At 38.9% G+C, this 27,050-nt stretch overlaps 2 protein-coding genes across 2 annotated transcripts in view; one reads left to right on the top strand and one right to left on the bottom strand.

The window, feature by feature from the left end:
• Window positions 1-1,820: 1,820 nt before the first annotated feature.
• On the top strand, window positions 1,821-21,398 carry cracr2aa (calcium release activated channel regulator 2Aa). Its single transcript, XM_044193759.1, has 18 exons — window positions 1,821-1,980; window positions 5,337-5,728; window positions 7,374-7,485; window positions 7,579-7,768; window positions 8,828-8,974; window positions 9,333-9,423; window positions 9,548-9,643; window positions 11,510-11,697; window positions 12,305-12,376; window positions 15,798-15,843; window positions 16,028-16,107; window positions 16,269-16,620; window positions 16,789-16,921; window positions 17,710-17,791; window positions 18,212-18,326; window positions 18,870-18,971; window positions 19,391-19,467; window positions 19,853-21,398. The coding sequence occupies exons 2-18, from the start codon at window positions 5,519-5,521 to the stop codon at window positions 19,938-19,940; spliced, it is 2,181 nt and encodes a 726-aa protein (XP_044049694.1). The 5' UTR covers window positions 1,821-1,980; window positions 5,337-5,518; the 3' UTR covers window positions 19,941-21,398.
• Window positions 21,399-21,400: 2 nt separating this feature from the next.
• Window positions 21,401-27,050, bottom strand: part of LOC122875045 (protein arginine N-methyltransferase 8-B) — a 28,123-nt gene continuing 22,473 nt past the window's right edge. The window contains exons 9-10 of the mRNA XM_044193760.1: window positions 24,008-24,129; window positions 21,401-23,429 (exon numbers count right to left, since the gene is read on the bottom strand). Of these exons, the coding sequence (XP_044049695.1) occupies window positions 23,346-23,429; window positions 24,008-24,129 (206 nt within the window). The 3' untranslated portion in view covers window positions 21,401-23,345. The remainder of the gene's footprint in view (window positions 23,430-24,007; window positions 24,130-27,050) is intronic.

The following is a 27,050-nucleotide window of genomic DNA, read 5'->3' as shown; positions in this document are numbered from 1 at the left end:
AGTTAGCATAGAAATAGATGGACAATTATTCCATGAGGTCACAATTTTTAGAAACTGACATATTTACTTTTAACAAAGATAACTTAAGACCCTTCAAGAATATTTGTTACTGGAACAAAAAAGCAATGATGAACCATAACTAATACTACTGTAATAAAGAACAATTCTTTGGTAGGTGAACTACCATGCTAAAGAACAATTCTGAGGTACATGTACTTTATTTGAATATTTCCATGTTATGCAACTTGTACTTCACTACATTCCAGAGGTAGGCTAAATGTTATACTTTTAACTTCACTACATTTATTTGTCAACTATAATTACTACTTTCAGTGGTGAAGGAAGTATTCAGTTTTTTATGTAAGTAAAAGTAATACATTAAGTGAAAGGCCTAGTTTTAAAATGTTAGTTAATTAAAAGTAAGTAGGTATTATCAGCAAAATGTACTTAAAACTGTCAAGTAAATGTAAAAAAGTACAAGTTTGACCTCTGAATTGAAGTGTGGTTGAAGTATACCATGGTATTAAATGGAAATACTCAAGTAAAGTACAAGTGATTGAGTGAAATTTGTACTTAAGTGCAAAACTGGAGTAAATGTACTTAGTTACATTCCACCACTTTGGCAGACACTTACAAACAAAATCTATGATGACCTTAGAAATATAGTGCAGGTTTGTATAATAAATTGAACTCCACCTCAACCAGCTACAACATTAAAATGCTGGTTATGCATTAACACATCAGTAATAGTAATAATACAATATCATATATGATATAATATAAAAAATAGTTCAATTCTGCACTACATAATAGACTTTTTTTTTACAACAGATATTTGGACATGTCATAGTAGGAAAACCACAGGTGTAACATTAACTATGGCTCCATTCTATTCAAGTGCCCCAGTAAGTCATGATAGTGTGAGAGTGAGCCAGCATGCACAATACCAATACCAGGACCCTGAAACTGAAACAGCTAAATGGAATTCTGCCATTCATTTTATTATTTACACCTGTGCTTTACCTACTGTGACATCTCAAAATGTCTTCTGTGTAAAAGGCCTATGCAAGAAGTACATTTTTCTAATAATACTTCTACTGTACACTTTTACTTAAGTAACTTTTTTAATACAGGACTTGTAATGGAGCATTGCTATATCATAATGTCATGGGAGACATTTTGAGGTGTATCTGATTAATTTGACAATGGCTGCATCTCATTTAATTGCTTCAGTTTAAGGGACCTGGAATTGTACAAGCTAAGCTCACTGATATGGCTTCCTGTCACACCTAAACAGAGAAGAGGCATGTTAATATGTTTAGCTCCACCTGTGGTTTTCCTGCTATGGCATGTCAAAATGTCTGCTATAAAAAAGGTCCATTGTTATGTGGATGCACAGTACAGTACAATAGAGTGCAAAGGTACAATGTTCATATGATTTAATTTCAGGCAAAACCTCACTGACCACCAAGAGCAACAAGAGCTCTATCTGCATGACAACAATCTGTTGTCTTATCCCGCAGCAACTTAAACACTATACTGTAGGCTATGTTGAAATTAGTTTTGGTTATTTCCTCATATGTTACTAACAAGATACATTTCAGGGAATATGCTTAACAAGTTTTACTCAACAAACAAAAATAAATATAGAAATATCACCTGTGCTTTTAATTGAGAAAATAATGAAACAATGTCATATTTAATTTGTCACTGCTCTCACACATATTAATTTAGAGTTCTGAGATTAGTATCTTGCTCTTGCTTCTTACTGCGTGTCGACTTCCTTGTTAGTGTTGCTATGGTTACCAACGATGACTTTGTTGAAGTCCCTCCCTCCAAGTTTGCTCCGTCAGTGCTCACTTACATTCCTGCATTCACGCCAGTTGACTGGTGAACAGTGGGGTTCACTTAAACAGGATAAGGCTGATACACTCCAAGTCAGTGAATTCCTCCAACCTGAATTTCACTTTTCATTCACCGGTACGTACCTAACTTTTGTTCCCAAACAGTCCGCTAACTACACCAGTAAGCACTTTAGCTTAATTACCTGAAAGTTTGCTCCTTGCTGTTGCTGTTAGCCTAACGTTAACTACAATTACTAATCACGCAGCTTACTGGATGTACTAGGGAAGTCCTTTCTAGCTAACGTTAACTAATGTAAAGTTTATGTTTAAGGTTTATTTACACAATACTACAGTGTCAATGAGGCTATCTGTCACAGGAAGTTTCACAATAAAAAGTGTGCCTATCGGGAAGGAAGTGAACGTATTATGTTGTCACACGTGTTTTGTTTGCCCAGACTATTGTTTTGCTTATCACAAGCCTCCCTTCTTCTGTTGGCATTGTGTTTACATATTGCAAGTTTGTAAGTTTGTTGGCTTATTTCTTTTGACACGATGCAACAATTAAATAGGCTGCTTGACAGGTGTAACTGTTATTTGATAGGTAAATTGCAGTTCAGTAGCTGCAGATGACTGATGAATGTTATGTGGAGATGGCCTTGACCTCCCTCCAGGAAGTGGAGTAAATGTGGCTACTTGTCTTGTTAAATCAGACAGATGTGGACGGACCAATATTTGGGTACTGCTAAATACTTTTTCAACACCGTCTCTCGCCAGATTTGTTGTGCTGTGCTGGATATTTCTTATTGCAGCCCATAGCGCCATGAAAACCTTGCGCGATTTGACAGTAAACGGACGGGAGGATGACCCATTGAAGTCAGGGATCGTCAAAAATTTGATTAAAAACTGTGTAACAGCATGAACACAAAACATGATTTTTTCACTAAAGGAAGAGACAGGTGCTACAGCAGTTCCATCTTTATTCTATTTTTTAAATAGGTAATTTTGGAAGTAAAATCTAAGACAGAAAAAGCAGCATGCTGCAAAACCTTCCACTGTGTCCACTGTCTTTCTAAATAGCCCTGTCATTTCTCATCATAGACACTTAAAACCAACTTTCATTTCATCTGGGCACATCTACACACAGTGAGGGTTTCATGGAAATACATTATGGAATATGGCCCTGGGAGTTATTACAGCTGGATTACTCAGGGGTTTTGTAATTTTTGTCAGGGACACTATAAACCAACTTTATATATAGCCTAACTGCAAAAGGCATAGCCTTATTTGTGCTTTTTAAAATCAAACGATTGAAGAAGCTCCCTTTGCAGAAACCTATTCACGATTATAGACCACCAACTAAATTTGTCTCTCTGTAGTCCTGACCACAACCTTTGTGTCAATGTAGTTTATGAGCACTGTGCGACCTCTGTATGCAGGTAGACAAGAGAAACTCATGTCTGTTGAACACACTATCTCATTTGCACATATTCTGTTGAATGTAGTGACTATTTAGGACTATTGGTGGACAATCATCTGTCAGCATGATCATTAATTTAAACCAATGGACTGTTCTATTCATGTTTATACTTTTTAGTTAATTTGTATTGCCTTATACACTGTTCTAGTTTCTGCTTGAACATATTTTGCTAAGCTGGTAGTAAGTGCTGTGGCTCTAACAGCTGTTACATGTCAAACACTGAAACAGATAAGGTAACTGTATGCAAAGCAGTAAGCTCCAGCATAGTCAGATCTTAGGAAAATGACAAATAGTTTAATTTCAGTACGAATATTAATTTATTCCCTAGACTTATAATTGATTGCAATTTAGTGAAGGTAGACCATGATTTAACACAAAATTGTCTTAATTTTGGGTTAAATCATGTGCCAGATGTGGTCATAGGACACAACGTCTTTCCGTTACATAAGTATCTGTGTGGAAGCAAGTAGATACTGACAAAAGCCATCTGAGTGTTTTTCTTGTCTGCTATCCTTCTACTCCAGTCCTACTTCACTGGCCACCTGTCTCAACACAATTACCAAGATTTAACAAAGGAGCCATAAACCTTTCTATGGCTTCTGGCCACTCTGTAAAGACAGAAGAAGACAATATTATGTATTATCGTGTGCCCGAGGACAAAAACACTGCATCACGCTTTCTAAATAGCAATTCACCTTGGTTCCCTTAGTTATTTCCTCTCTCATGCTTCAGTTTTGTCTCTTGCTCACTGTGGGTTGGTGACTTTCCTCGTGAGGTTTGTCATGCTTGCAGTATGTTGCACAATGTTTAGGCTCGAACTTACAAGCATGACATATTCAGAATTTATAAAGAACATGCCACTTTGTAGAAATGTTGAGACGAATAAAATGTTTACTACTCATTTTCAAGTACCTCTCTGAAAGCCAAATGTTTTAATAAACATATTTTAAATATTTTATTTTATTATCGGGGTCCAGTATAGCTTTATATAAATAGCAGATACACACAGTAAAATCAATTTTAGATTAAATGTATTAATTGAAAATACTTCAGTGAGCTCCATGAGCACAAGATATATATTATACTCGTACAAGTACGAGAGTTAGAGGAATTTATAGTGTGTGTGTGTGTTTGTGTATTATTTCTCTGACCATGTATTCTCTTCTGTCCTTCTACCTGCCTACATGCATGCCTATTTTTTCCTGTCTGTTTGTCTTATACCACTCCCACATATCTACATTTGCGTGGGTCACACACACACACACACACACACACACACACACACACACACACTGCCTGATGCTCTTGTTCATGAATCGACTGAGTCAACTCATGATGCACAACAGCCTCCAGAAGGCAGTCTTCCAAACCAATGCACATAGAACTGCAGTCTGCATGAAACCCACCACTAAGTGAGTTATGTCAGTCAATATTTCCAGCCAGACAAGATCCTCCTCGTCATACCCCAACTTTTTTTTTTCATTTCTGGGTTTACTGTCAGATGACATTAATCTCAGCAAGGGCCATCGTCCCTGAAGTAAAGGAAAAGAGCAGCAGTTGTTTTGGGTAAACGTATACACAGTATGCCATGTTTAACATTGCACAACTATACGTAAATCAGACTGATAATGTGTGTGAGAGAACTGAGAAAGAACATTAATGGGCATACAGGTTTATGACAATGACACTCACTGGCTGTTTTATTTTCCTGTGAATGTATAATTACCAGTATAACTAATTAAAAACTGAACTAAGGTGCACTTCTTAGGCACAAATGTACTCAAATTCTGTTATTTTAATGCATATGTGTATTGAGTTATTAATGTGCTGGAGACAATGGTAGTATATCCTTTTTTCCAGTCTCTTTCTGATTTATTGGTTCAAACAGCACTTAACATTTGTACAATATGTTTTTGATGCAGTACATACATTTAGAATAATATTTTTAACAATTTTCATTTGGTAAGGGGCTGTACTTATGTAAACTGAAGACTCTCCTCCTGTCTCTCTCCTAGGTTTCATCGACTTATTAAAGAGGTGGTTGCTAAGAGATGACAATCGGTGACATTGGTGAGAGCATCTGATGTAGCGCAGCCTGGAGCTCGACTTCTCCAGGATCTCTTTCCTCCACACCTCTATCTGTAACTGGCTCATGTGAAGGACGTGGGAAATGCTCTCATATTAACTCACACATACCATGGCAGCGTTTACTGCTCCTTGTGCCACCGCTAATACCACGACCACCACGGTGGCCCGAACTGCATGGCAAAGGCAAGGAAGCGGCAAAGAGGCAGGCAAATATGAGAATGGGGACGTGGGACAAAACACTATCCTGGAGAAAACCCACGAGTTCTTCCAGATGTGTGACATCGAGAACAAGGGCTTCATCAGCCGACGAGACATGCAGGTGAGGTTGCTGGGTGACTGCGATGACTGAGCTCTAATGTTTTAAAGTTGTGTAAAGACCGACCTTGTTGCATGAAAGTAATTAAAATTAAAAAAAAAACTTCAATCATTTAATTTTAGCATAGATTACATTTAGGGGCCACAGAAAACAATAGAAGCACATTGTTACTAACTTTAATTAATTGTGGGGACACCTAATCGACAAAGTATCAGTGGTGTTTGGACCAATTTTCAGCATCCACAGTGTACAGGGAATCACATTCACATTTTCATCATTTTTGGAGATAACAACTCCTTATTCTTCCAGAATGATCATAAAATGCAGGGACAGTGTGCACACTCATTAATTATGGTGTACAGGACACGGATAGGATATGTTCACCTTATTCAAAGCGACATAAAAGAGGCTGAGACACAGAGAGCCATGCGGAAGCTTTGTCATGCAACTCCTCCACTCACATTATTGTGCAGATTAACTTGCCCCTTGGATATTCATCCCTGCCGTGGCTTGTCCTTTGATGAGGCACTTGTAGGCTCTCGCTCTGAGGAGCATAAATACATAGAGGGGAAGCTTTGATCCGGTGTTTATGATAATGGAATAATGGAAATTGGAAATTAGATGGCGAGCAGGACAGCGGTCCAGTCCTTCTCACTTCTATTTATATGACCATCTGTACTTAAGAAAACACGCTGTACTTAAAAGCAGCACTTGATACTGGTAGATATGTTTCTTTTCCATACATCTGTCGAATGATCTAACAAGCTAAATGAGTGGTACTGCTGCTAACATTTATTTGCACTCTTGACACAGTATTTTCAGTTACAATATTTTCGCTGGATTTTCACAGTTGAAAAGTACGTTTCACACCATGACCGCCAACATGCTAGCTTTACAGTTCTACTGTTTGCTGACATAAGGGATATGTTCTGTCCAGATAACACACTTTACAAGAACAGCTGATAATCTTACACAGATGCTACCCTTTCCTCGTCACCTCCCCTGGATTGTATGGGTGGCCTCAGTCAACATTCGCACCAGTGTAAACACGCATAAAAACCAAGCTACTTACAGAGGTGTGGCTGTGTTGACTTCTTGTAAATCGTCCAGCAGTTTCTATCATGGTCAGAGGGTTTTTTGGGAGGTTCTCACTCTGTCATGTCCCGTTTCGATTAACCCTTTGGTTAAGGAGCAGCTGTCACTTCTCCCCTCTCAAATAGTATCTCAGTCTACTTAAAATATTCTGTTAAAGGGCTCTTGACAGTCTCTCTTGAGCCAACATCTTTTTGGAGACTGTAGCTGCACTGGGAAGATCCCAGATAATTTATGTGTTTAACTGTATGAGTGTGAATCACTGTGTTGCTGAAGATGATGTCCATTTAACATTTCCTGGTTCATATGAGAATGAGAAAGAGGTTATTTGGAATATAACTCGCATCCTGTGTTATTAGAGCTAATTTAGTCTAATTTTGACTGGTAAAAATATCTGGGAAAGAACCACCAACTGTCCCGTTGCACATGATAGCCACTGCGCAAATGACTATCCTTTATAAGTATAAAGTAGCAATTGTTATAGCTACAGTGTAGTTAATGTCCTTGAGGCTTTGTTCTTGCCAATAGCAGCTGTGTTTTGTGTCTTGTTTAATAGAGGCTGAACGGCGGGCTACCTCTCAGTGCCGAGGAGCTGGAGAACGTATTTGATACCCTTGATTCCGACGGCAATGGATACCTTACCCTCGACGAGTTCTCTTCTGGCTTTAGTACGTTTTCAGTCTATTTCTACTTAACAATGCTACTAGTATCATCAGTAGGTGTAGTCTGATGTTTTGATTGTGCACTCTTGATTTTTCTAGGTGAGTTTTTATTCGGCCAGAAGATTTCTGTAGAGGAAGGCATGGAGGAGAAAAACCCCTGTGAAAGCCCGTCAGAGGTCCTGTACCAGACCCAGTGGGAGGAGAGCCTGGCAAGAGGAGATGAGGATGAAGAGGAGAAACACTTTTGCATGCTTATGGAGAGCCTCGGAGCCAACAGTGTCTTTGAAGAGTGAGTACTGTATGTGCGTATGTGCGTGTGTGCTAGTGATTACAGCATGTGTTGTTAGGTCTACCTCAGCTGCACTATATTTTAAGTGACTTTGCCTGAGACTGTAATCAGCTGTGTAAACTAAACAAGAGTTGGAAGTTTCCACTCTCAAGCAAAGCTGTTCTTGTGCTCTCTCATTGAGTAATCTGTGCTCTGCCTCTCTGTATTAGAGTGTGACGGCTTGTGTTTGAAACATAGAAATTTAGTATTAAACATTAGGATTTGTGAAGAAGCTTCAGTTCCAGAAAACAGTCACACTTAAAAAGCCTTCTCAAACTTATCTAAATCATTGTTAACTTTCTCTGCATTGGTATTTCATACAATAGTCACTGGTCATTAGTAACTCTAGTTGAGGTCTGTTTAGACATTGCTTTGTTAGACTGAAAGATATACGTATAATGACGGGATCTTGTGAAATGGTAGACTCACCTTTAACAAACAACTCCAACTCAATAAAAGTAAACTGTAGTGGAGGTGGATTTACATGTCCTATTGGCTTCCGCCTACCTGGTTAGCTCGAGTAGACATTTCAGACCAGATCAGTTTGTGCAGCACTAACTCATATTGATGTTGGCCAGAGTTTAAGGGTAAGTATTTTTAAGTGTTGAAAAGTCTTCCGGGGATTTGTTTGACTTTCCCTACTTTATCATAACTTATAGGCACATTGCATTGTTTCTTGTGGAAACATAATTACATAGATATTACATTTCCATCATCACCCAGTTGTGATTAAACTGATTTTAATGCAAATTTCAATACTTAAATCGTTGTTTGTATTCAGTGTTTTTATTCAGCTGTCTTGTCAGTGCATTGGTTGCAGACCTTGGAACACAGAGAGCTGCTGCCTTTATGTATGTGATTGTGTTGGATTGCTGTGCAAAGAATTTCCACCCATGTCCTGTCTAAAAAAGAATTGTGAATTTCTCGTGAAACTCCATGACAAAGACTGCAAATGTTATTAAAGAAATTGACTTCGATGCTGCACTTTGTTACACTTGCTTCTTCATTCTATCCCATCAGTCCTGCTGAAGTGCGCAGTTTGTGGGCCCAGCTGCGCCGGGATGAACCACACCTTTTATCCAATTTTGAGGACTTCCTGGCCAGAGTGACATCTCAGATCATAGAGGCCAACCAGGAGAAGAGGGAGATGGAGAGCGCTCTCAAAAGGTCAGGAGGGGACATCTTTGCATATTTGATTCTCAGTCAAAGTAGAAGGTTCAGAGGTTATTAAGGGTTTATTACATTTTGAGGTCTCCACTAAGGAGCATTTGGCTGAGCTGTGAAGTGGCTCCCTAATTAGTGTGTGCCCATCATTTAAAGAAGCTGTTTCCATGTAGTCATCGCCATGCTGTGTGCTCTTGAATGATGACTTTCATAGACCTGTTTCTTAGGGCAAATCAACGGGGTCATTCAAAACTATACTATACTATATGAGTTACAGTGTGTTGATCTAGGCAGTTGTTTCACATACATGATGTGAGGTACATATTGTACAAATGATCACATCTGAATTTTATCCATACAGGAAATCAGCAACACATGATGATGAGATCCAGCGCCTTTATGAGGAAATGGAGCAGCAAATAAAAAATGAAAAAGACAGGATTGTGTTGCAGGTACAAACCTATTATATATAACAATTTTTTTTGTCTTTGTCACTTATTCTATCAAATACTGTCCATCTTCTTCTTTCTCATCACCTTTATCCTCATGCCTCCCTCTCTTATCCCTGCAATAAAGGACTATGAGCGGTTTCTGTCTCGCAGTCAAGACATGGAGCTGCAGCTGTCCAGAAAGGAGAAAGAGCTGGAGCAACTCTTTCAGAAACAGAGAAGGGTGAGCGAGAGGTGGCAAAAGGATTTCCCCCAGAGTGCACTGCAGTATTCACAGTCTATGAGAAAGACTTTACACACACTCTCTCTCACTTCAATTATATAGTTAAATTCAGCTGTCAGAGCAGCAACACATGTGAGACACATTAAACAAAATGACAGATAACAGAATGCTGTAAAAAAGCTAAAAGCTAATAAAGTGATTTAGTACCAATGTACCATCAACACACCTATTAAAATATCATCATTTAACACAGTGATAGATCTCTGTGCCCTACAAATACATTTTTTCACATGTTCAAGCACCACATAGTAGAAATTCTACAATATGTCCAGTACGTAGCATTCATGAGAATTGGAAGTATTTAGAGATACTGAATTTTGCCAAATGAAAGAGTTGGTTTATTTTCCAGACTATGACCCTGCTTGTCACAGTAGGTATTGTACTTTGTACTTGATATGTAGAAACAGAAAAGGAAGGATGGCAAAACATTGCAGATTTGCATAGCGGCACTAACCTTCTTTTAACACTCAGTTATACTGAATTGTTGATTTGTCGGTTTTATCAGATACTGTAAATAAATGCTTATATTGATAGATACTGTTAGGTTCTCTCTATTTACAGACTCTGGCTTTTAAGGCTAATGAGTGAACTAAAATTAATTCCGGTCACGCCAACAAGGACTCTAAGCTCCTTAGCACCACTAATTAATCATCAACTTGTACTTAATTTATCTTAGCTGTATTATAACGTATTATATTTTGATTTGCACATCTCTTATTTCCTAATGGAATAATTGTCTTGTTGCGGCCTTATTTATTATTATTTCTATTTCTATTCTATTAGTACTTCTATTCCTGTGTGCATTGATGTGATAGTGAGCAGCTGTGAGCAGGGGGCGACTGTGGCTTAAGGGTATAGCGGGTCGTGGGCTGTGTGTTCCGGGTCATCGGTTTGATCCCGGCTTCCCCCTGGCCCACGTGTCAACGTGTCCTTGGGCAAGACACTGAACCCCAAATTGCTCCCGAGGGCTGTACCTCATGTGTGAATGGGGTGAATGAGATATGTTGTTGAAGCGCTTTGAGTAGTCAGAAAGACTAGAAAGGCGCTATATAAGTAAAGTCCATTTACCATTTACCATAGCTGAAACGAAAGAGTTTTGTCACTAAAGTATTTCTGATTCTGATTTATGTCAGCTGTTTACAGAGTTTCCTGGAGAACAGTCATCCATCCAGCAGTATACAGGCTAGCACGGCTTTAAAAGCATTTAGTATGGCTATGCTCACTATTGTATATGTTAATGGAATTCATGTTACAAAAGCAGTTTGTTGTAGAGGCACTCAGCTGTTTTAAGGTATTGTATCTTCACATCAAGCGGTCCCTCACATTCATCCTATGACTATGGGTTAAGCAGGTCACTGTACGTTTAACAGTCATACATTTATAGAGCCGAGAGCACAATGGTTGGAATAGATGTGTGTGTGTGTGTGTGTGTGTGTGTGTGTGTGTGTGTGTGTGTGTGTGTGTGTGTGTGTGTGTGTGTGTGTGTGTGTGTGTGTGTGTGTGTGTGTGTGTGTGCATGCATGTACCACTAGGAGTCGCCAGAGTCAGACATTGCTATCTTCCTACACAAAGGTGTTACAAATTGTATTTATGTTGATATGATCAGAGAGGGACTTCCAACATGTTACATGTGAATAACACTGGCTGGCTGATTATTGCATAATACACATAATTCAATCATATTTAATAAAAGAGCAGTACTGCCTCAATAAATGGGCCCAATCCTTATGTGGGGCACATGACACACATTTCATGTAAACCAAAGAAATCCCAAAATGTCTTTTTTGACCACCGGTCTGTCTCCAGTTGGAGAGCCAGTTCCAGGAGCTTCACAGTGAACAAAATGTGACCAAGGTGGAGAACGTGAAGCTGAAGCAGACGAATGACGAGTTAACACTGGAGCTGGAGCACACCAGCCAAGAGCTGATCTTGGCACAGGAGCAGCTGAGTGTGCTGCAGGAGCAGTCCACACGGCTTCATGAAGAGAAGGAGATGTGAGTTGTAGCTTATTTACTCAGGCTTCTTTATACCTCCAGCCCTGATTATTTGGCCTCTCAGTTTCTTGGTTCTTGCTCGTTGGTCAGGATGCAATCACATGTTTTTGCTGCAAACAAACATAGAGGCAGTAAAACACGCTAACGTAATGCATACTTTATACACAATTTCTACTGTCAATGAGCAAGAGCTGACATTTTTGTTAACCTGTAATAATTTGGATGTCTCTGTTGTCATCAAGCTGTAAAACAATTAAGATCATTAACATGGTGATGCTGACGGACATAGTAATAATGGTAGTCGCTGTAACCCACAATTGCTCATTTAGCAGATGATGTTTCTATTATATACCGCACATCTACATTCTATTATAAAGACAAGTTGTATCTTTCAAATGCTGTGATACTGTATCTTGAAGAGAGAAGACAAGAAAAGACAATGTGTCTGTGTCATATACACTCACTCTAGTCTAACAACTCATATTGCCTTTCTTTGCCCTCGGTCATGTTTTCTCACTAGTTTTTAATAAAGTGTAACCGCAGCACATACTGTGTCCATTTGGTCATAGAGTATTTGTAATAAAGGATGCATTGTTGTTCAACACAGGGAAATATACAGACTCACTGAGGGACTGCATCGAGAGCGAGCGGGCCTCCTCAAACAACTGGACCTTTTGAGGTATGGATCTAGAGGTACAGCTGTACTAGTCCACCTTTAGAAAAAATAACCACAATACAGAAATGTGGATATTTATCTTGTGATTTGAAATCATTAGGCTTTCAATGGTTACACCTAATAATTTGAAATCATTGAGCAAAGTTCACTCTTGTAGCCTTGCTAGTCAACAACTGAAAGATTGCAAAAGTCAGTAAAATGTCGTGTCTATTAATTTGAATATTTTCAAGCCAGTTGTTTCTTAGAAAAGGTTTCAGTCGTAGTCATCTGGACACTGTTTTCAGGATCAAGACGTTTCGGCTCCCATCCGGAAGTCATTCTCAATTGTGATGAAATGAGGGACTACACCATCAAGCCAGTTGTTGTTTCACTTGAGTAAAAGCAAAGTTTACCACTGCTGCTCATTGGTTTATTGTAGTTTTGTCACAAATAAAAAAACAGTATTGCTCAGCCAAAACAAATTTACAGTAACATCTCAGTTAGTAATTCACTTCTTTTTAGTGGAGTGATAACAGTACAAAGCAAGACTGATTTGTATGAGCTTCAAAACATATTTAGATGGAAGACTTAATGAGCATGTGTGCTCCTTTTCAGAAATGTTTGCCTTAACAGTCAATTAGTTACAATTATTTCTACCTGGGAGCTGCTTGTTCTACAGCCTTCTGCTGTCTACTGCCAACAACAGAAATACACACACACACACAACATCACCACAAACACACACACACACACACACAACATCACCACAAACACACACTCTGACAACTTCAACACACACTTCCACAGTCTTTCATAAACACAAGCAGAGTAAGTGTTCATTGTTTCTGCTATTTTCTTTTTTATCAATTGTACCTTTTTTTCTTTTTAATCTCATTATTATTTGACACTTGTTACACTCATGCCAATAAAGCATATTGAATTGAATAACACTCCTGGTCCAGGGATTCAAGCTAGAGCCTGCTTCACTAATCTTTACTTAACTGTTACAGTTTTTCTTGCTTAAACACATTTCTTGAAATTTTGCCTCCTGTTCTCAAAAGTCAAACACAAAACCATAACTTCTCACTCAATTCCCCAAACTTCCTATTTTCAAGTCAAAATGTAGCTCTCCACTCAAAACCATTCAATCTTGCTGAAAACCAAACTTTGCTCTCAGACATGACACACAAGCCCTCAAAAACACATGTACTACAACATAGTCTTGGTGAGATAAATCCAAAACAATACTACATAAACTGGCAATAAGTAATGTTGCTTGTGGTTCTCCCCCTCAAAAACCTTTTCACATGATGAACACAACAGAAGACACAACAAATGTATACATGTGCACATTTTTTATTCCTTAATGTACTGTACAGTACAATACACCAAACAACAACAACAAAAAATATTCTGCCCCAGCATCCCGTCTTTGGTCTGGGACAGGCCAGAGAATCTCGTCAACATCACAGGCTATGTTGGCCCTAGCCAGGCAGCTGGGGTAAAATCCTCTTGCATGCCTGATTCACCCCTGGCACGCAACAGCTGAAATGTTGAGGCAGGCTTCTTCCATGGCCTGGAGGTGGTGAATATGGATGTGATGTTCTCGGTCATACATTTTCCACCGCCATGCCGAAAAAAGCTCCTATGGGCTTTAGAGAGGGAGAGTATGCAGGCAGAAAGATATTGGAAAACCTTGGGTTATTGGTAAACCAGTCGCTAACCAGAGCAGCGCGATGGAAGCTGACGTTATCCCAAACAACAACATAGCGAGGCTGCTCTGGTTGTGCTGGCTCCCTGTGGTCAAATTGGAACACACGCTCTCTTAGACCATCAAGGAAACCAAGGAGGAGCTTCATGTTATAGGGTCCAAGAATGGCATGGCGGTGGAGTACCCCTTGTTGGCTGATGGCCGTGCACATAGTGACGTTCCCTCCTCGCTGGCCAGGGACATTCACAATAGCCTGATGGCAAATTATGTTCCTCCCCCTTCTCCTTCTTTTGGGCAAGTTACAGTAAATCCAGCCCCATCAACAAAGATAATCTCATGGGGAACAGGCCTTCAATCTCAAAGATTCTCTGCAAAACACATGAAACACAGTAGAGTAAATGACTACCCTGAAACACAGTTCAGGAGGGCACAAATGACCACCATATGTACTTTTTGCTACATTATAAATTGCTGTACTGCTGTACTGTGACGGGATTCAATAGTTCATACAATATAAAAACTCATACTTGAACATATTCCAGATGCTGGTCTTTCGCTCTGTCAGACTTTCGTTCGAAAGGGAGTTGGTAGGCCTGTTTGATCCGGAACCTGTGCTTTCGGAGGATGCGATCAGATGTGGAGAGGCTGATGGCATTTATTCCTCGACATTGGTGATTGTCTTCAATCACTCTCCTTTGAATCTCTCGCAGGTGGATTAAATTGTTGGCAATGACCATATTTACCAGCTCCCTCTCGTACTCCTCCGACAAAAGCCTTAGCCTGCCTCCACCAGGTGGTCGCCTCTGTGTCCTACAGAAATAGAAGTACTGATTACTGTAACACATCCTTTTTACAAAATGGAAGCATACAGAAGCTCTATCTGTATGTGAGAGAATTTGGTGCACTTATTTTTATTAGTATAGTGCAACAGCTACAGTACATGTATTGTAACAGCATAGAATACAGCACTCAAAAGTTACAGTAGAGAGCAGTCTGAAATACACCTGCCTGTTTTCCTCCCTGAAGGTTCTTATGATCGAGGCGACGGTGAAGCGACTCAAGTTTGGCTGTACTCGCTGCCCAGCCTCCCTCAAGTGCTTGCTCATGGTGGGATTTGTTGGGTCTCTGTAAATAATATTATAAAGAGTACGGTCTAGACTTGCTCTATAGGAAAAGTGCAATGAGATAACTTCTGTTATGAATTTATAATAAAATTTAAATGAATTGAATTGAATAGTCATTCCATGGACAAGGACATGGTCAACTAGAGTGGCAAGAATTTCATCCGAATGAAGAATGCTTGTCTCCTTGCCCTTGCCCTTCCTCTTCCTCCTCCTCCTCCTCCTCCTCCTCCTGTGTTTCCACCTGGGTGTGCTAATTGAGCTCAAGCTGTGCTGACTTGAGTGAACAATATTGAATGCTAGTGCTTTCTCAATGACCACATGGTGTGGGCAATGAGAAATGAAGGGATTTGTTTGTAGAGTTTTGCAGTGACAGTTCTGACTCATGTCAAAACAGGGGACTAGTGTTTATAGTTTAGGGAAATGGGTGTGCTTTTTGATAAATGGCGTTATGGTTTGAAATTTTTGTTCAGAAGCCTGGTTATAGTGTTAAACTGTAATAATGACTTTGGCCAGTTACACAATGTTGAAATTTGTGTAAAAGGCTAATATTATTTAAAAACTTCAGGTTCTCACTCTGTCTTTAATATCTCCATTTCTTTGTTGTATCCAGGGAAATGAACAAACATTTACGGGATGAAAAGGACATGTGTTTTCAGGTATGTGCCGTTTATTATAGCGTAATTTATTGACTGTATTATTTAACTTTCCCTTGTCTGCACTTCATATGTCTTCTTTTTAGAGGAATAGAAAAAAAGATATAAGTGATCACCAGAGCTCAGAATAGCCACCCTGAATCTCATGCTGCAATATGAATAAAAACTTAATGTTTTATTTCTGCAGAAACCAAAGAAAACACCAGGTTGGAAGCAGAGGCCTTTAATCAATGTTGTGAAACACACAAACACACATATCTTCAAAAGGTAAACCATCACCAAGTGATACATTAAATGCAAATTTCATTAGTCTTTGTCCAGACTGTTTCAAATGGAACACAAGCCACAGTTTGTACAGTATATGTTTTGTTGTTATCATCAAGTGTGTTGGATCTGGTCTGGGCTATAATATTACTTTCTATCTCCAGTGAGGATGAGGAGGAGCTGACCACCAGCTCTGTGAGGCAGAAGCTAGCCAATGGGTCATGCCAGTCCTCTTGCATAGCGGAGACAAGAGGGCACCTCCAGAGGATCATCTCCATCGAGGAGGACCACCTCCCACACTTACTCCAGAATGACTGTCAGGCCCAAACCCCACTTCAGGAGTGCAGTGAAGGAGAGGAAGCCTCAGACAATGAGGAGAATATAGACTTGGTGATGAGCGATATTTACCCGTGTGCGTCTTCTGCCCAGCAGCAAAAGTCAAAGGGAACTGAGGAGAAAAGTGAAACCCCCACATCTCCGAGGGGTCAGCCTGTTGGCAAGGAGACCAGTTTAAATGTAAGCATGTGGACATCAAGTGATACAGTGTATGTAAAGCATGCTTGACATAGACTAACCTTTTAATTCTGTGATCAACAAGAGGAGTCAACCACTTAACTAATTGTTTAAAGTGAGATCCCATAACCTTCCTTTAATCTCTGTTACCATTAATTCCTGTTTCCTCAGGAGGAAGGTGGTCCCTCGCCGCCTGACCGCCTCTTCAAGATCATCCTGGTGGGGAACTCAAGTGTAGGAAAGACCTCCCTCCTTCGACGATTTTGTGACGACTGCTTCCACCCTGGCACTTCTGCCACTGTGGGTACGTATGGTATAGTACATACCTGTCAGTTTCCGTGAGCAAAGGCAACAACACATCCTGTGGTTGACCTCAGGCTCTGTACGTGTTTGCTTACAAAGCACTTGAATGTAGCACTTGGTTTTAACACTAGAGAAAAAATGTGTTTGAAAAAATGTTTTTTCTGTAATCTCTTTACACTTAAAAATGTATGTTTGATAATAATACTGTGTTTATAGTATGTGATATACTGTCCTGTGCAGAGTCACAGGGAAGAGCTAACCAGCTGAATTCAAATAGATTGACGCCTGTCTAGAATCTAATAAAAAAAAGAACCCGGTAATCTTGTTCATCATAGTAAAATATTTTGTTTTGAGCACATTTATTTGGTTCAGCCTGTGTAGAATAAAAATCTCAAGACTTCATTCTTCAAAACACACAACTGTTGTAGGATTTAATTTCAATGTGCGGCACAGCAATAAAAGTACTACAAGGTGCGTCAGTTAAGCCTTTTAAATTCTATTTTGTGTAAATATTTTAAAAGTTTGGAAGTAGGACAGTAGGTGCTCTGGGTTTTTCTCAAGTCAAAATTTTCAGTTTCAGTTTTTCAGTTTCTTCCATTGATCTGAGCATTCATTTTCCAATATAAACATATTCACGTTTAAAATGTGTTACATGAATTCAGGTCAGTGTATAGATTTGCATATTGCTTATTTGTATATATATATACACAGTAATTTGTTCAGTGTTGTTGGCACAGTAAACAATAAAACAGAATGTGCTGACTAACATGTCTTTGTCTGTATGTGCAGGTATAGATTACAGTGTAAAGACAATAACTGTGGACAACAGCCACGTGGCACTGCAGATGTGGGATACAGCAGGACAGGAGAGGTGAGGCATCAACACGTGAAGTGAAGGAAAAGAGTCTATAATGTGCTGTACTTTACTTCTGTCAGCTGTGGCACTTTGATAAGGTCACTGTGTGCCACTACTATATTTCGAAGGAGTGTTATTTGTTGTATTTGTATATTTGTTCCATTAAATCAAATAGTTTCCTTGTTTCTTAGCACGTTCCATTTGTTTGTCTTTCTTTGTGCTGTGTCATTCAGTAACAGACTTACAGTAAAATTAAGTGTTTTGATCAGTGTCTTGAACTTAATTCACCTCAGCAAGTTCTTATTTGAAAACATTATTCCTGTATTTTTACTTGCTGTACAAATGCAGGTAAAGCCAGTTTTCAGGGATTTTTGACATACCAGTGAAAACACAACACTTGCTCTTTTTGTCTACTTCCTCCTTCTCCTCCTGCAGGTATCGAAGCATCACCAAACAATTCTTTCGCAAGGCCGACGGTGTGGTGGTGATGTATGACATCACAGCCGAGCAGAGCTTCACAGCTGTCAGACAGTGGCTGACAAGTGTAAAGGTAAGACAATAACAGTTGCCCTGTGCTGCACTGATTTCTCATAGAAATACCACACACAGAACCAATTTTGTTTAACTTCATGTTTCTGTGTAGCTCTATTTTGATTCCTTAAAGCAGTTTGAAAATCAACTTTCTAAGAAACAGAGTGGGTATATTTTGTATATTTTTCACAGTATAATAATGTAGAAGATATAGGCCAGTTGCTAAATTTGTTTACAGCAATGCTTTTATACACTGCTGGCTGGTTTCCCACTGGGTAGCCAATAGCAACTTATTGTGCGCATGCGCCAACGTGCATGCTGCCTGTTGCCATTTAATTTATCTGACCTGTATTATAGTGTATTATATTTTTTGCTTAGTACTTCTATCCCTGTGTGCACTGACGTGATAGTGAGCTGCTGTAACAAAAGAGTTTCCCCTCGGGGATCAATAAAGTATTTCTGATTCTGATTCTGAAGCTGGTGGCCTAGTCCTTTAACTGCAAAGGACTCTCTTAAGATCAGTTTCTTTGACTCTGTATTCTTTGATTTTCCTCTTTCACAGGACGGCGCAGGCGAGGACATCCCCATCATGCTCTTGGGAAACAAAACGGACAAGGAGATTGAGAGACAAGTTCAGAAAAGAGTGGGCGAAAGACTAGCCAAGGTCTGTTCGACTGTTTTGTCCACTAAGCTTAAGGTTCTTAGCAGACAAATCAGTGCCAGTTTCTAGCCCGTCAGACCACAGTAACAAAGTGGTGCTTTTAAAAAAAGTTTTTAATAAATGAAAGACAAATGATTACAGAATAGAGAGAGTTTTATCTGGAAGCAACTCCAGTATGACTCTGAGGTTGTTTTTATCATTTTTCTTTTCTTAGGTTTTTTTATTCCTCTAGTCTCTGGTGGGTACTATAGTTTCTATGGTGACCATGTGAGCTAATATTGTTACATGAGAAACGTTTTGTCTTTGTGCTTTTGCAACTATAAGAACAGAATTTACTTTTCTTGATAAAACCTGATCAATGTGCAAAAAGTTGAAACATATTGAGCCTTTCTCTTTTTTGGTAATAACTGCCTCTTTTTCAGGACTGCCAAATTACTTTCTATGAGTGCAGTGCATGCTCCGGACACAATGTGGTGGAATGCATGGTTCATTTAGCCAGGTGAGCAAAAATGATGGCCTTTGTGTGTGAGTTTATGCAACAAGAAAACAAAGAAACAATAATTGTATCAGACTAAATATGGAGCAACTGTGCTTGAACATCCTCTAAAGAGGGATTATTTCTGTACTAAAACAAGGCATATCATAGAGAGCCAAATGTTTCATTTGTTCTGTATTGACGGCACAAAGGGCTTTTTGTTATCAGCTGGTTCTGGAGAACACAGCAAAAAGCAGTCACTAAGTAAAAATATCTGGCACTGTTTACAATTTCATGTCAGTTCATGTCATTGTTTAAACCATTTTGTCTCCTCTGTGTGAGAATTGCAATGATTTTGATTAGAGGTGTGCAGTAAAAATGTAAAAATGCATTTGTTTGTGCCTCTTAGAATTCTGAAAGAGCAAGAGGACAGAGAGAAGGAGAAGACTGTCCAGCTGGTCGGCAGCCCCTCAGAGAAGAAGAGATCCTGCTGCTAACAGTTAAACAGTCAACATATACACAGTAGCACTACTCTTTACTAAGGTACACAATGTGATAGTGTGACCACATGTGCCACTGAGGCCACATTATTCTGAATGTAAGCACAACTGTTTCTCACACCGTCTTGCTTTGTAGCAACACCAGAATGAATACTGTATGTATGTCGTCATGTGTCACGGATGTTATTGCATTATTATAAACAGAACAGTCTACTCTGTATGTTTAACCAAATTATTTGCAGTTGGAAAATAACCTCAGTTTTTCAATTTTATGAAATGCAGTAAAATAATTAGAATACTGTAAGAAAAGTTAAAAGGCTGTCTTTGAGGGTTAGATATAAACAACAACTGAACAAATTTAGGTCAAACAGAGTCCCTTTTGAGTCAAACTGAGACTTTTAAATTTTTTAAATGTAGGATATTCTTCCAAAGTCTGACTGTAGCTCTCAAATATTTATTTACTGCAATGGCCCTTTATCTGTCACATGTGGGCTTTTTACTGTATATATTAATATATTCATTCAGTGTTATGTGTAACTTTTTAGCTGTTTTGCTTCTTCACCTTTTGTACACATACATGCCCTGGACACAATAACATGAACAACTGTAAAATGTAATGCATTATCAAACAACCTTACAGTACAGTACAGTAACACTACCTTAGAGAAGCTTTTGGTGTTCAGTTTGAGACTGTGTCAGAGAGGTGGTGATTTAACTGTTGAGTTGTGGTGCTATGTGGCATTGCAGGATATTGCACGGGTGTCTTATTGGACAAAGTAAAAACAAAATTACTATCGTGCAGCACAGTACAGAAGTACAGTAATGTGCTTCTGTGTTTAGTCCACTGAATAAACAAACATGATTGTGTAGTTAAATCAAGAAAAACTGAAAATTACTACCTTCCAATTTAGTATTTGTTGCAGGGCTGTCATATTTAATAGTGTTATATTTTACAGGCATTTGTGTTATTATGTCCTCTCTATATTATTATTGATTTGTAATTCTCTGTTGTTTTTGTTGTAACAGTACTGAAGGTTGTTAGGTTCTGTTGTGTGTTCTATTTTAGGAGCTGGAGAATAATACATATAATTATTTTCCCCCAATAGACCAAATTAAGTCTTAAACTGCCTCTGTGCCAAGTATTTTATGAAAATGGTGTCACTTTAACATGTTAAGTAAGTTGTGTAATCTGTATGTTACAGGAAGGTTAAAATTTGAGACGTTTTGGTTAAAAAGTTCAGATTTTACTGTTTGATATTGCACTATAATCACTAACAGTGCTTCACTAATGCCAGCACATCACTTTAATGTATATAGAAACATGTAAATAGCATAAAACAAACAGAAATCAGTAAAGAATTGTTAATGTTAATGCCATTTGTAAAGAACCTGGTGACTGAGTCATTTCTTCCCGGTACAATGACATTAAAATAAGTCATACAGCATCACCCAGTGGATGAGTTTGGACATTTCTGTTTATTCAGTTTTGAAGTTGACATGACAATATGTGAAACAACATGTTCAATATATTTTTTTAAAAGATAATAATACATGTGGAAATAACATACAATATAATTTTTATGACATAACTATATGGTAAAGTAGGTTTAATTTGAGCAGCCAGTACCTTTAAGGGTGTAACTGTGGACAGATTCCAATACAAGTATTATTCTAAATAAGTAGGATGACTTATCATGTATAATTCAATGTAAGCTTTAGTAGCTCATAACATTGTATTGCTTATTTGTACCAGCCAGCGCCCTGTTAAATACGCAGGCTTAAAGAAACTGTGTACTCTGAGAAGGCAGTTTGATACTACACTTTTTGTTGATTGTTACTAGCATTGGTTGCATGCTTTATAAATGATCTAGCTTCCTCCATTGCTCCCAAGTGCTCATACTGTACATTTTGGTTACAGCCCTGAGGGCCTCTGCACGACACATAAGACAGGAGAATAGAGGGTGGTTCTTGGCTGTCTCTGGACACCGCAGTATCATAGAACACACAATTACATCTGGGAAATATAATGTATCACCAAATGGTTTCAAAGAAAACACTTTAGTATTGTTTTCCTTAGTTGATGTTTGAGGCTGCTAGGAATATCAATGTGAAGTTTTAAATATTGTAGGGTAATCTTTGCCCAGATCTGAAGAAAACCCTTCAGTGGATATCTTGGCAATGACCTTAGTAAGAGCACGGGCTGAAGTGGAAAGATTCTTTTCATCAGCTTTAATACACTGCAGTGTGTCCTACTGAGATACAGTCTGTAAACTCTAACTTGTATGCATGCTACAAGAAACATTATTCTCAATCTCATTAGGTTCAAACCAAGATACTGGTACAGTAATACTGCAGGTCGTCAAGCACTATCATTATTTCATTGGCTCCTCTTAGAAATGCTTGTTTGTTATCTGAGATCAGAGCTAGTTGCTAGGATTCAATAAGATATGTGGGGTTAGATTGCTTAACATGTATCCTGTCCAGATGTAGACTAAAAAAGCTTCATGGCTTGAGTATGTGTTCTAAGTAATATCTAATCTCAAACCAATAAATGGAGAATGGCTAGCATTTATATATGAAACTATAGAAAAAAGCTTAATGCAGCAGTGAGGAAAAGAACTAGGTACACTTCGGTCAAGGCATTTAGGATGGGGAAGGTATGTTATTGGCATGTCAACATCACAGCTCAAACTGACAACACAGGGCACATCTGGAGTCCAAGCTGTGCAACAGTGTGAGCTTTGACACCTTCTATTACACACTCACAGGAAGCTACTAGTGCACTGACTATGCAAACACGTGTTACCTTTCACATTACACATACTGTATGTACCTACGCAGGTTTGTCCTCAGCTGTTAGTTTTCCAACATTACTAAATTGATACAACTATAAATTAAAGTGTTGATAATCATTCCCCACAGTACATATTATAACATAAGAATTACACCTAAAATGTATTGCCTACATAGCAGAATATGGACAATACATTAATTCAGTAGATGAGCTCTAGTGTAATTCAAAAACTATCACTCCATAAGGTCCAGGTTATTGTGGTAAACAAGTACTGAAGAAGGTACATCACTCCATCTCACATATACGCACATCAATAATCAATAATATTCATCAAGACTAGAACATATTCCTGGCCTTTTATCAGTTTTACATTCAGAATAGTTTAACAGTCAGCATCAGTAACTTCCTGCCTTCATCATACACTGCAGTGACAGTAGTGTTATTGTCAACGGGGACACTTCTTCCTGGTCTTTGACCTGGTGTTTTCTCTTATTTTATGCCCCTCTTACGTCACACAATGTGTCTGTCTGTGGTAACGGGAGTGTCTCTGTCTCCCCCTGGTGTTCAGGGGTTGTACTCAGTGGGGCATCAAGGTCTCCCAGTCGAGCTTAACGCATCTTGTAGTCATGGGCTATAGCCGCTTCACACAGCTGTCCCTTGAAGTCCAGCTCGAAGGTAAAGTCCAAGTCACGCTGCAGGTCAAGAGAGGGAGAAAAGAAAGATGGTTTTCAGAGAGAGGGGAGGTAATGATTAAGCAAATCCTTAGCAGAAACTGAGAAAAAAAATGTAAGATGAGAGAGTATACTACTGTACTATCAGATTGTCTATTTTAACCTGACAGCAGAACATGGTGTTAAATAAGCACAGACTGTTTGTCAGACAACAGGAGGAAGCTAGCACCGCTTCTCCATCCCAGAGGGGGAGGAGCAGACACTGACAAGGTCAACAACAGAATATGTTGTTTGTCTGGAAGTCACTGCAGTGCGGCTGCCCACTTGACCGCTATCCAACATTGAGGAGAAAACAGTCTGCCGTGGGCAGGCAGCGCAGGAAATGAGTCACTTTTTAGCTGGGATATAAAGATAAGAGCTCAAATAATACTGTTTAGATTATATTTGTATTCTAAATGTTCTTACATATATATATATATATATATATATATATATTTATTTCCACTAAACATAACATCACATGCAATCTATCACTTAAAGGCAGATATAATTCCACATACTACCTACACAATACGAACATTAGACTGTACAATACTCACAATGTTTTTCTCATTGGGCTTCATAGCAATGCTGCCGGTGATCTCCTCTCCTCTCCGCACCGTCAAATAGTCCTCCAGGTAAAACACTGTCTGCTTCCAGTGGGTGTATGGAGCATCTGGTGCTGGGACACACACACACACACACACTTTTACAATGAACATCAGCCATTTTGGTATCACTTTCAAAAAGGCAGCCTTTATAAAAGGTTTATAAGTTGTTACTAATGACTTTAGTAATGGTTAATAAATCATTTATTGATGCTTTATAGATCAGTTATAAGCCGTTAATAAGCGCTGTTGACTGGTTGCCAGGTTGTCAAAAAAAAAAACTTTGGCTGGTGTTTAGCCTACATCAGACACCTTGCCTTTTGGAAAAGGGCTGCAGAGAATCTGGACTAAAATCTAGTTATTAACAACTTATTAACATGTACAAGTGCAGATACGATGGATGAATTGCTGCAACATCCATAATTAATGACTTAACATTTATAACTGCTGACTTGTTAGAATGTGTGAAAACAATGAGCATTAATCAATGGAGTTTTTCCACAACCAGACAACCCAAACATTGTTCTTATTGATCACTTATAACTGACATATAAGGCATTAATAAATGATTTATTAACCATTAAGAAAGCCATTAGTTATAAATTTAACCCTTTACAAAGGATGCCTGATAAGAAAGTTGTACCAACAAAGTTTTAAACATTGGCAACACACCAACCAAACGTCTCAGACAGAAAGCAACAGTAAATATCATCATTTCTTTCTCTACCCAGTTAACCCCCTTCAGTATTACCAAGGATCTGATGTCTATGCCAGCAAACACTGGACAGAAGGCAGAGAGACATCCTGGACAGGTTGTCAGTCCAGCATGGAGCTAACAGACAGTAATGCAGTCTCCTATCTACCTCGTGTGAATGTCAGGTAGAGTATAAAAAACTGTACAGAGAAAAGAGCAGAGACAGGGAACTCTGTGTCCTCCTTTTTGTGAAGCAATGGTGCAAAAAGAGCAGGTAGCTCCGCTTGAGTTCAAGATGACAGCGCTCAAGTAAAAGGCAAGAAATGCATGACTGCATACCTGACCTCTCCACTTGCTCGAGTCTATCTTCTTTCATCGCTGTTCCACTTTGTATCTATTGTGCTACCTAATGTGCATTCATATGTGTACATGTTTGTGTGTGCATGGAAAAACAGAAAGGTAGAATCTGACACTCAAAGCCCCAAAGTAAATGTGAGCATTCCCCAGCGCCCTGATCATCACTGATCGCTTGGCCAAGATTCAAAAGGTCAGTAGAGCTTAAATCGAATCTTTCTGCCAGCTGTCCTGGAGCAGCTTGGTAGCTCTGCCTTTATAGACAAGCTCTTTGTGAGTCCATAGATAAAAGGGCCTGCCAATCAGCGTGGTTGCTGCCTGGCTCTCGGTTTTTTGGGCAGAGTTCAATAAAGACACGCTGGCTGTGTTTCTCATGCTAATTCAGTAGATGAGATGGCATTCCTACTGACCAGCATGAATTGTAATCTTTGACCCCTGCTTGAGTTTTTCTCCTTGGCTGAGAGTCTGTCTGATACGACTGTCTTTTGGGACTCTATGAGGAATCAATGACAGGCTTTGGCTCTTTGTGTATAGGTTTAGATCTGTATCTTAAAGTTTTGGCAGACAAGCAGTCTTCAGGTCTGACACTGGAAAACTTGCTTGACAGACAAACTTACACAAAATCAATAGAAGGGCAGGGTGGAAAAAGCTGAGGTGAGGAAATGATTTTATATTTATGTCTTTATGGAAAAGATACAAGGTCCTGGTGGTGCCATAATGTGATCAATAAAAGATTATCAGTGGTTACACACAATTATCAGTACCAATGATACATTCTGCTTTACATGTCATTTCAATGTACAATATTTCCCACTACCACTAGAGGTCAGTCACACACAAGAGTTTGACACAACACCGTTACTTTTAATTCACTCCAGTTCAGCACTGTTTGGTTGTTAATCATGTTAATCATCTGAACTGCTCTAATGTAAAGTGACAATGACATTTACTATTGTAATAGATGGCTTCAAAGTCTCAACACAGACCACATTAGAAAGAAATGGTCTTTCATCTATGCGTAAGGGTATTTCTAACATACACACAAAGTACCCGTGACTTGACAAGAGCCTTGCATTTTTCTATTTACTTTTCCTACAAGGCAAAATTAGGCCTACCAGCTACCAATTCTTGCAGGGCAGGGATGAAACACAATGAGCTTGAGGACCTGGGATGTTTGGAGCCAGTTACTCCCAATTTACTTCAGCTACATTAATACTGCAAGTGCCTTGTGAAGCTGTCCTCCAACTCATGGTCTTGATTTCAGGCCCCTGGGAGCATTCGATTCCACATAAAATGTTTGCTTGTGGATGTTTTCTGTCTGCCCAATAAAGTAAAATTCGGTTCCAGTTTATATGAAACAAGCCCAGCAATATCTGCCCTTGTTCCCTAAGCTTTCCTCCCTTGCAGTAGTATATGAAGTGCTTGCTACCAGCATGAAGTATACCCTACAATTCATTACAATGTAATGTCAGACACTCTAGGTGTCCTTTGGCAGGAAAACCTGCCAACAAATATAAGTTAATGTTTCAGTTTAAAATGTTAAGTTAAGGTTTGTGAAACGTCTGTTTGTTTATTTCCAATACTGGACATGTTTTTGTGAAAATCCACTTATTTGCTTTCACGCCAAGAGAAGATTGATACCTCTCGCATATTTTCAGCTACAATAAGGAGACAGTTAGCTTAGCTTAACATAAAGACTTAAAGCTGCTGGAAACAAAAAGCCTGGCTCTATCTGAGGGTAACAAATGTACCTACCAGCAGCTTTAAAGCTCACTAATTAATGCATTGTTTCTTAAATCTGTACAAAAAACCAAACAACATGTTTTTGTACAGATTAAACAAACGAGATAGAGCATGTTAGCAGGCTAACTGTTTCCCCCTGCTTCCAGTCTTTATGCTTTGCTTAGCTAACTGTCTGCTTGCTGTAGCTTCATATTTAACGGACAG

This window comes from Siniperca chuatsi, linkage group LG4 (genome assembly GCF_020085105.1).
Source record: "Siniperca chuatsi isolate FFG_IHB_CAS linkage group LG4, ASM2008510v1, whole genome shotgun sequence".
NCBI lineage: Eukaryota > Metazoa > Chordata > Actinopteri > Centrarchiformes > Sinipercidae > Siniperca > Siniperca chuatsi.
Note: the sequence above shows the minus strand (reverse complement) of the source record. Positions and strands in the feature narration are given on the sequence as shown.

Bases quoted from the DNA above. Each gene is read 5' to 3' on its own strand.
- cracr2aa (XM_044193759.1), top strand. From the start codon at position 5,519: ATGGCAGCGTTTACTGCTCCTTGTGCCACCGCTAATACCACGACCACC. The intron at 12,377-15,797 runs GTATGGATCTAG...TGTTGTATCCAG, and splicing joins AAACAACTGGACCTTTTGAG to GGAAATGAACAAACATTTAC. The intron at 16,922-17,709 runs GTACGTATGGTA...CTGTATGTGCAG, and splicing joins TGGCACTTCTGCCACTGTGG to GTATAGATTACAGTGTAAAG.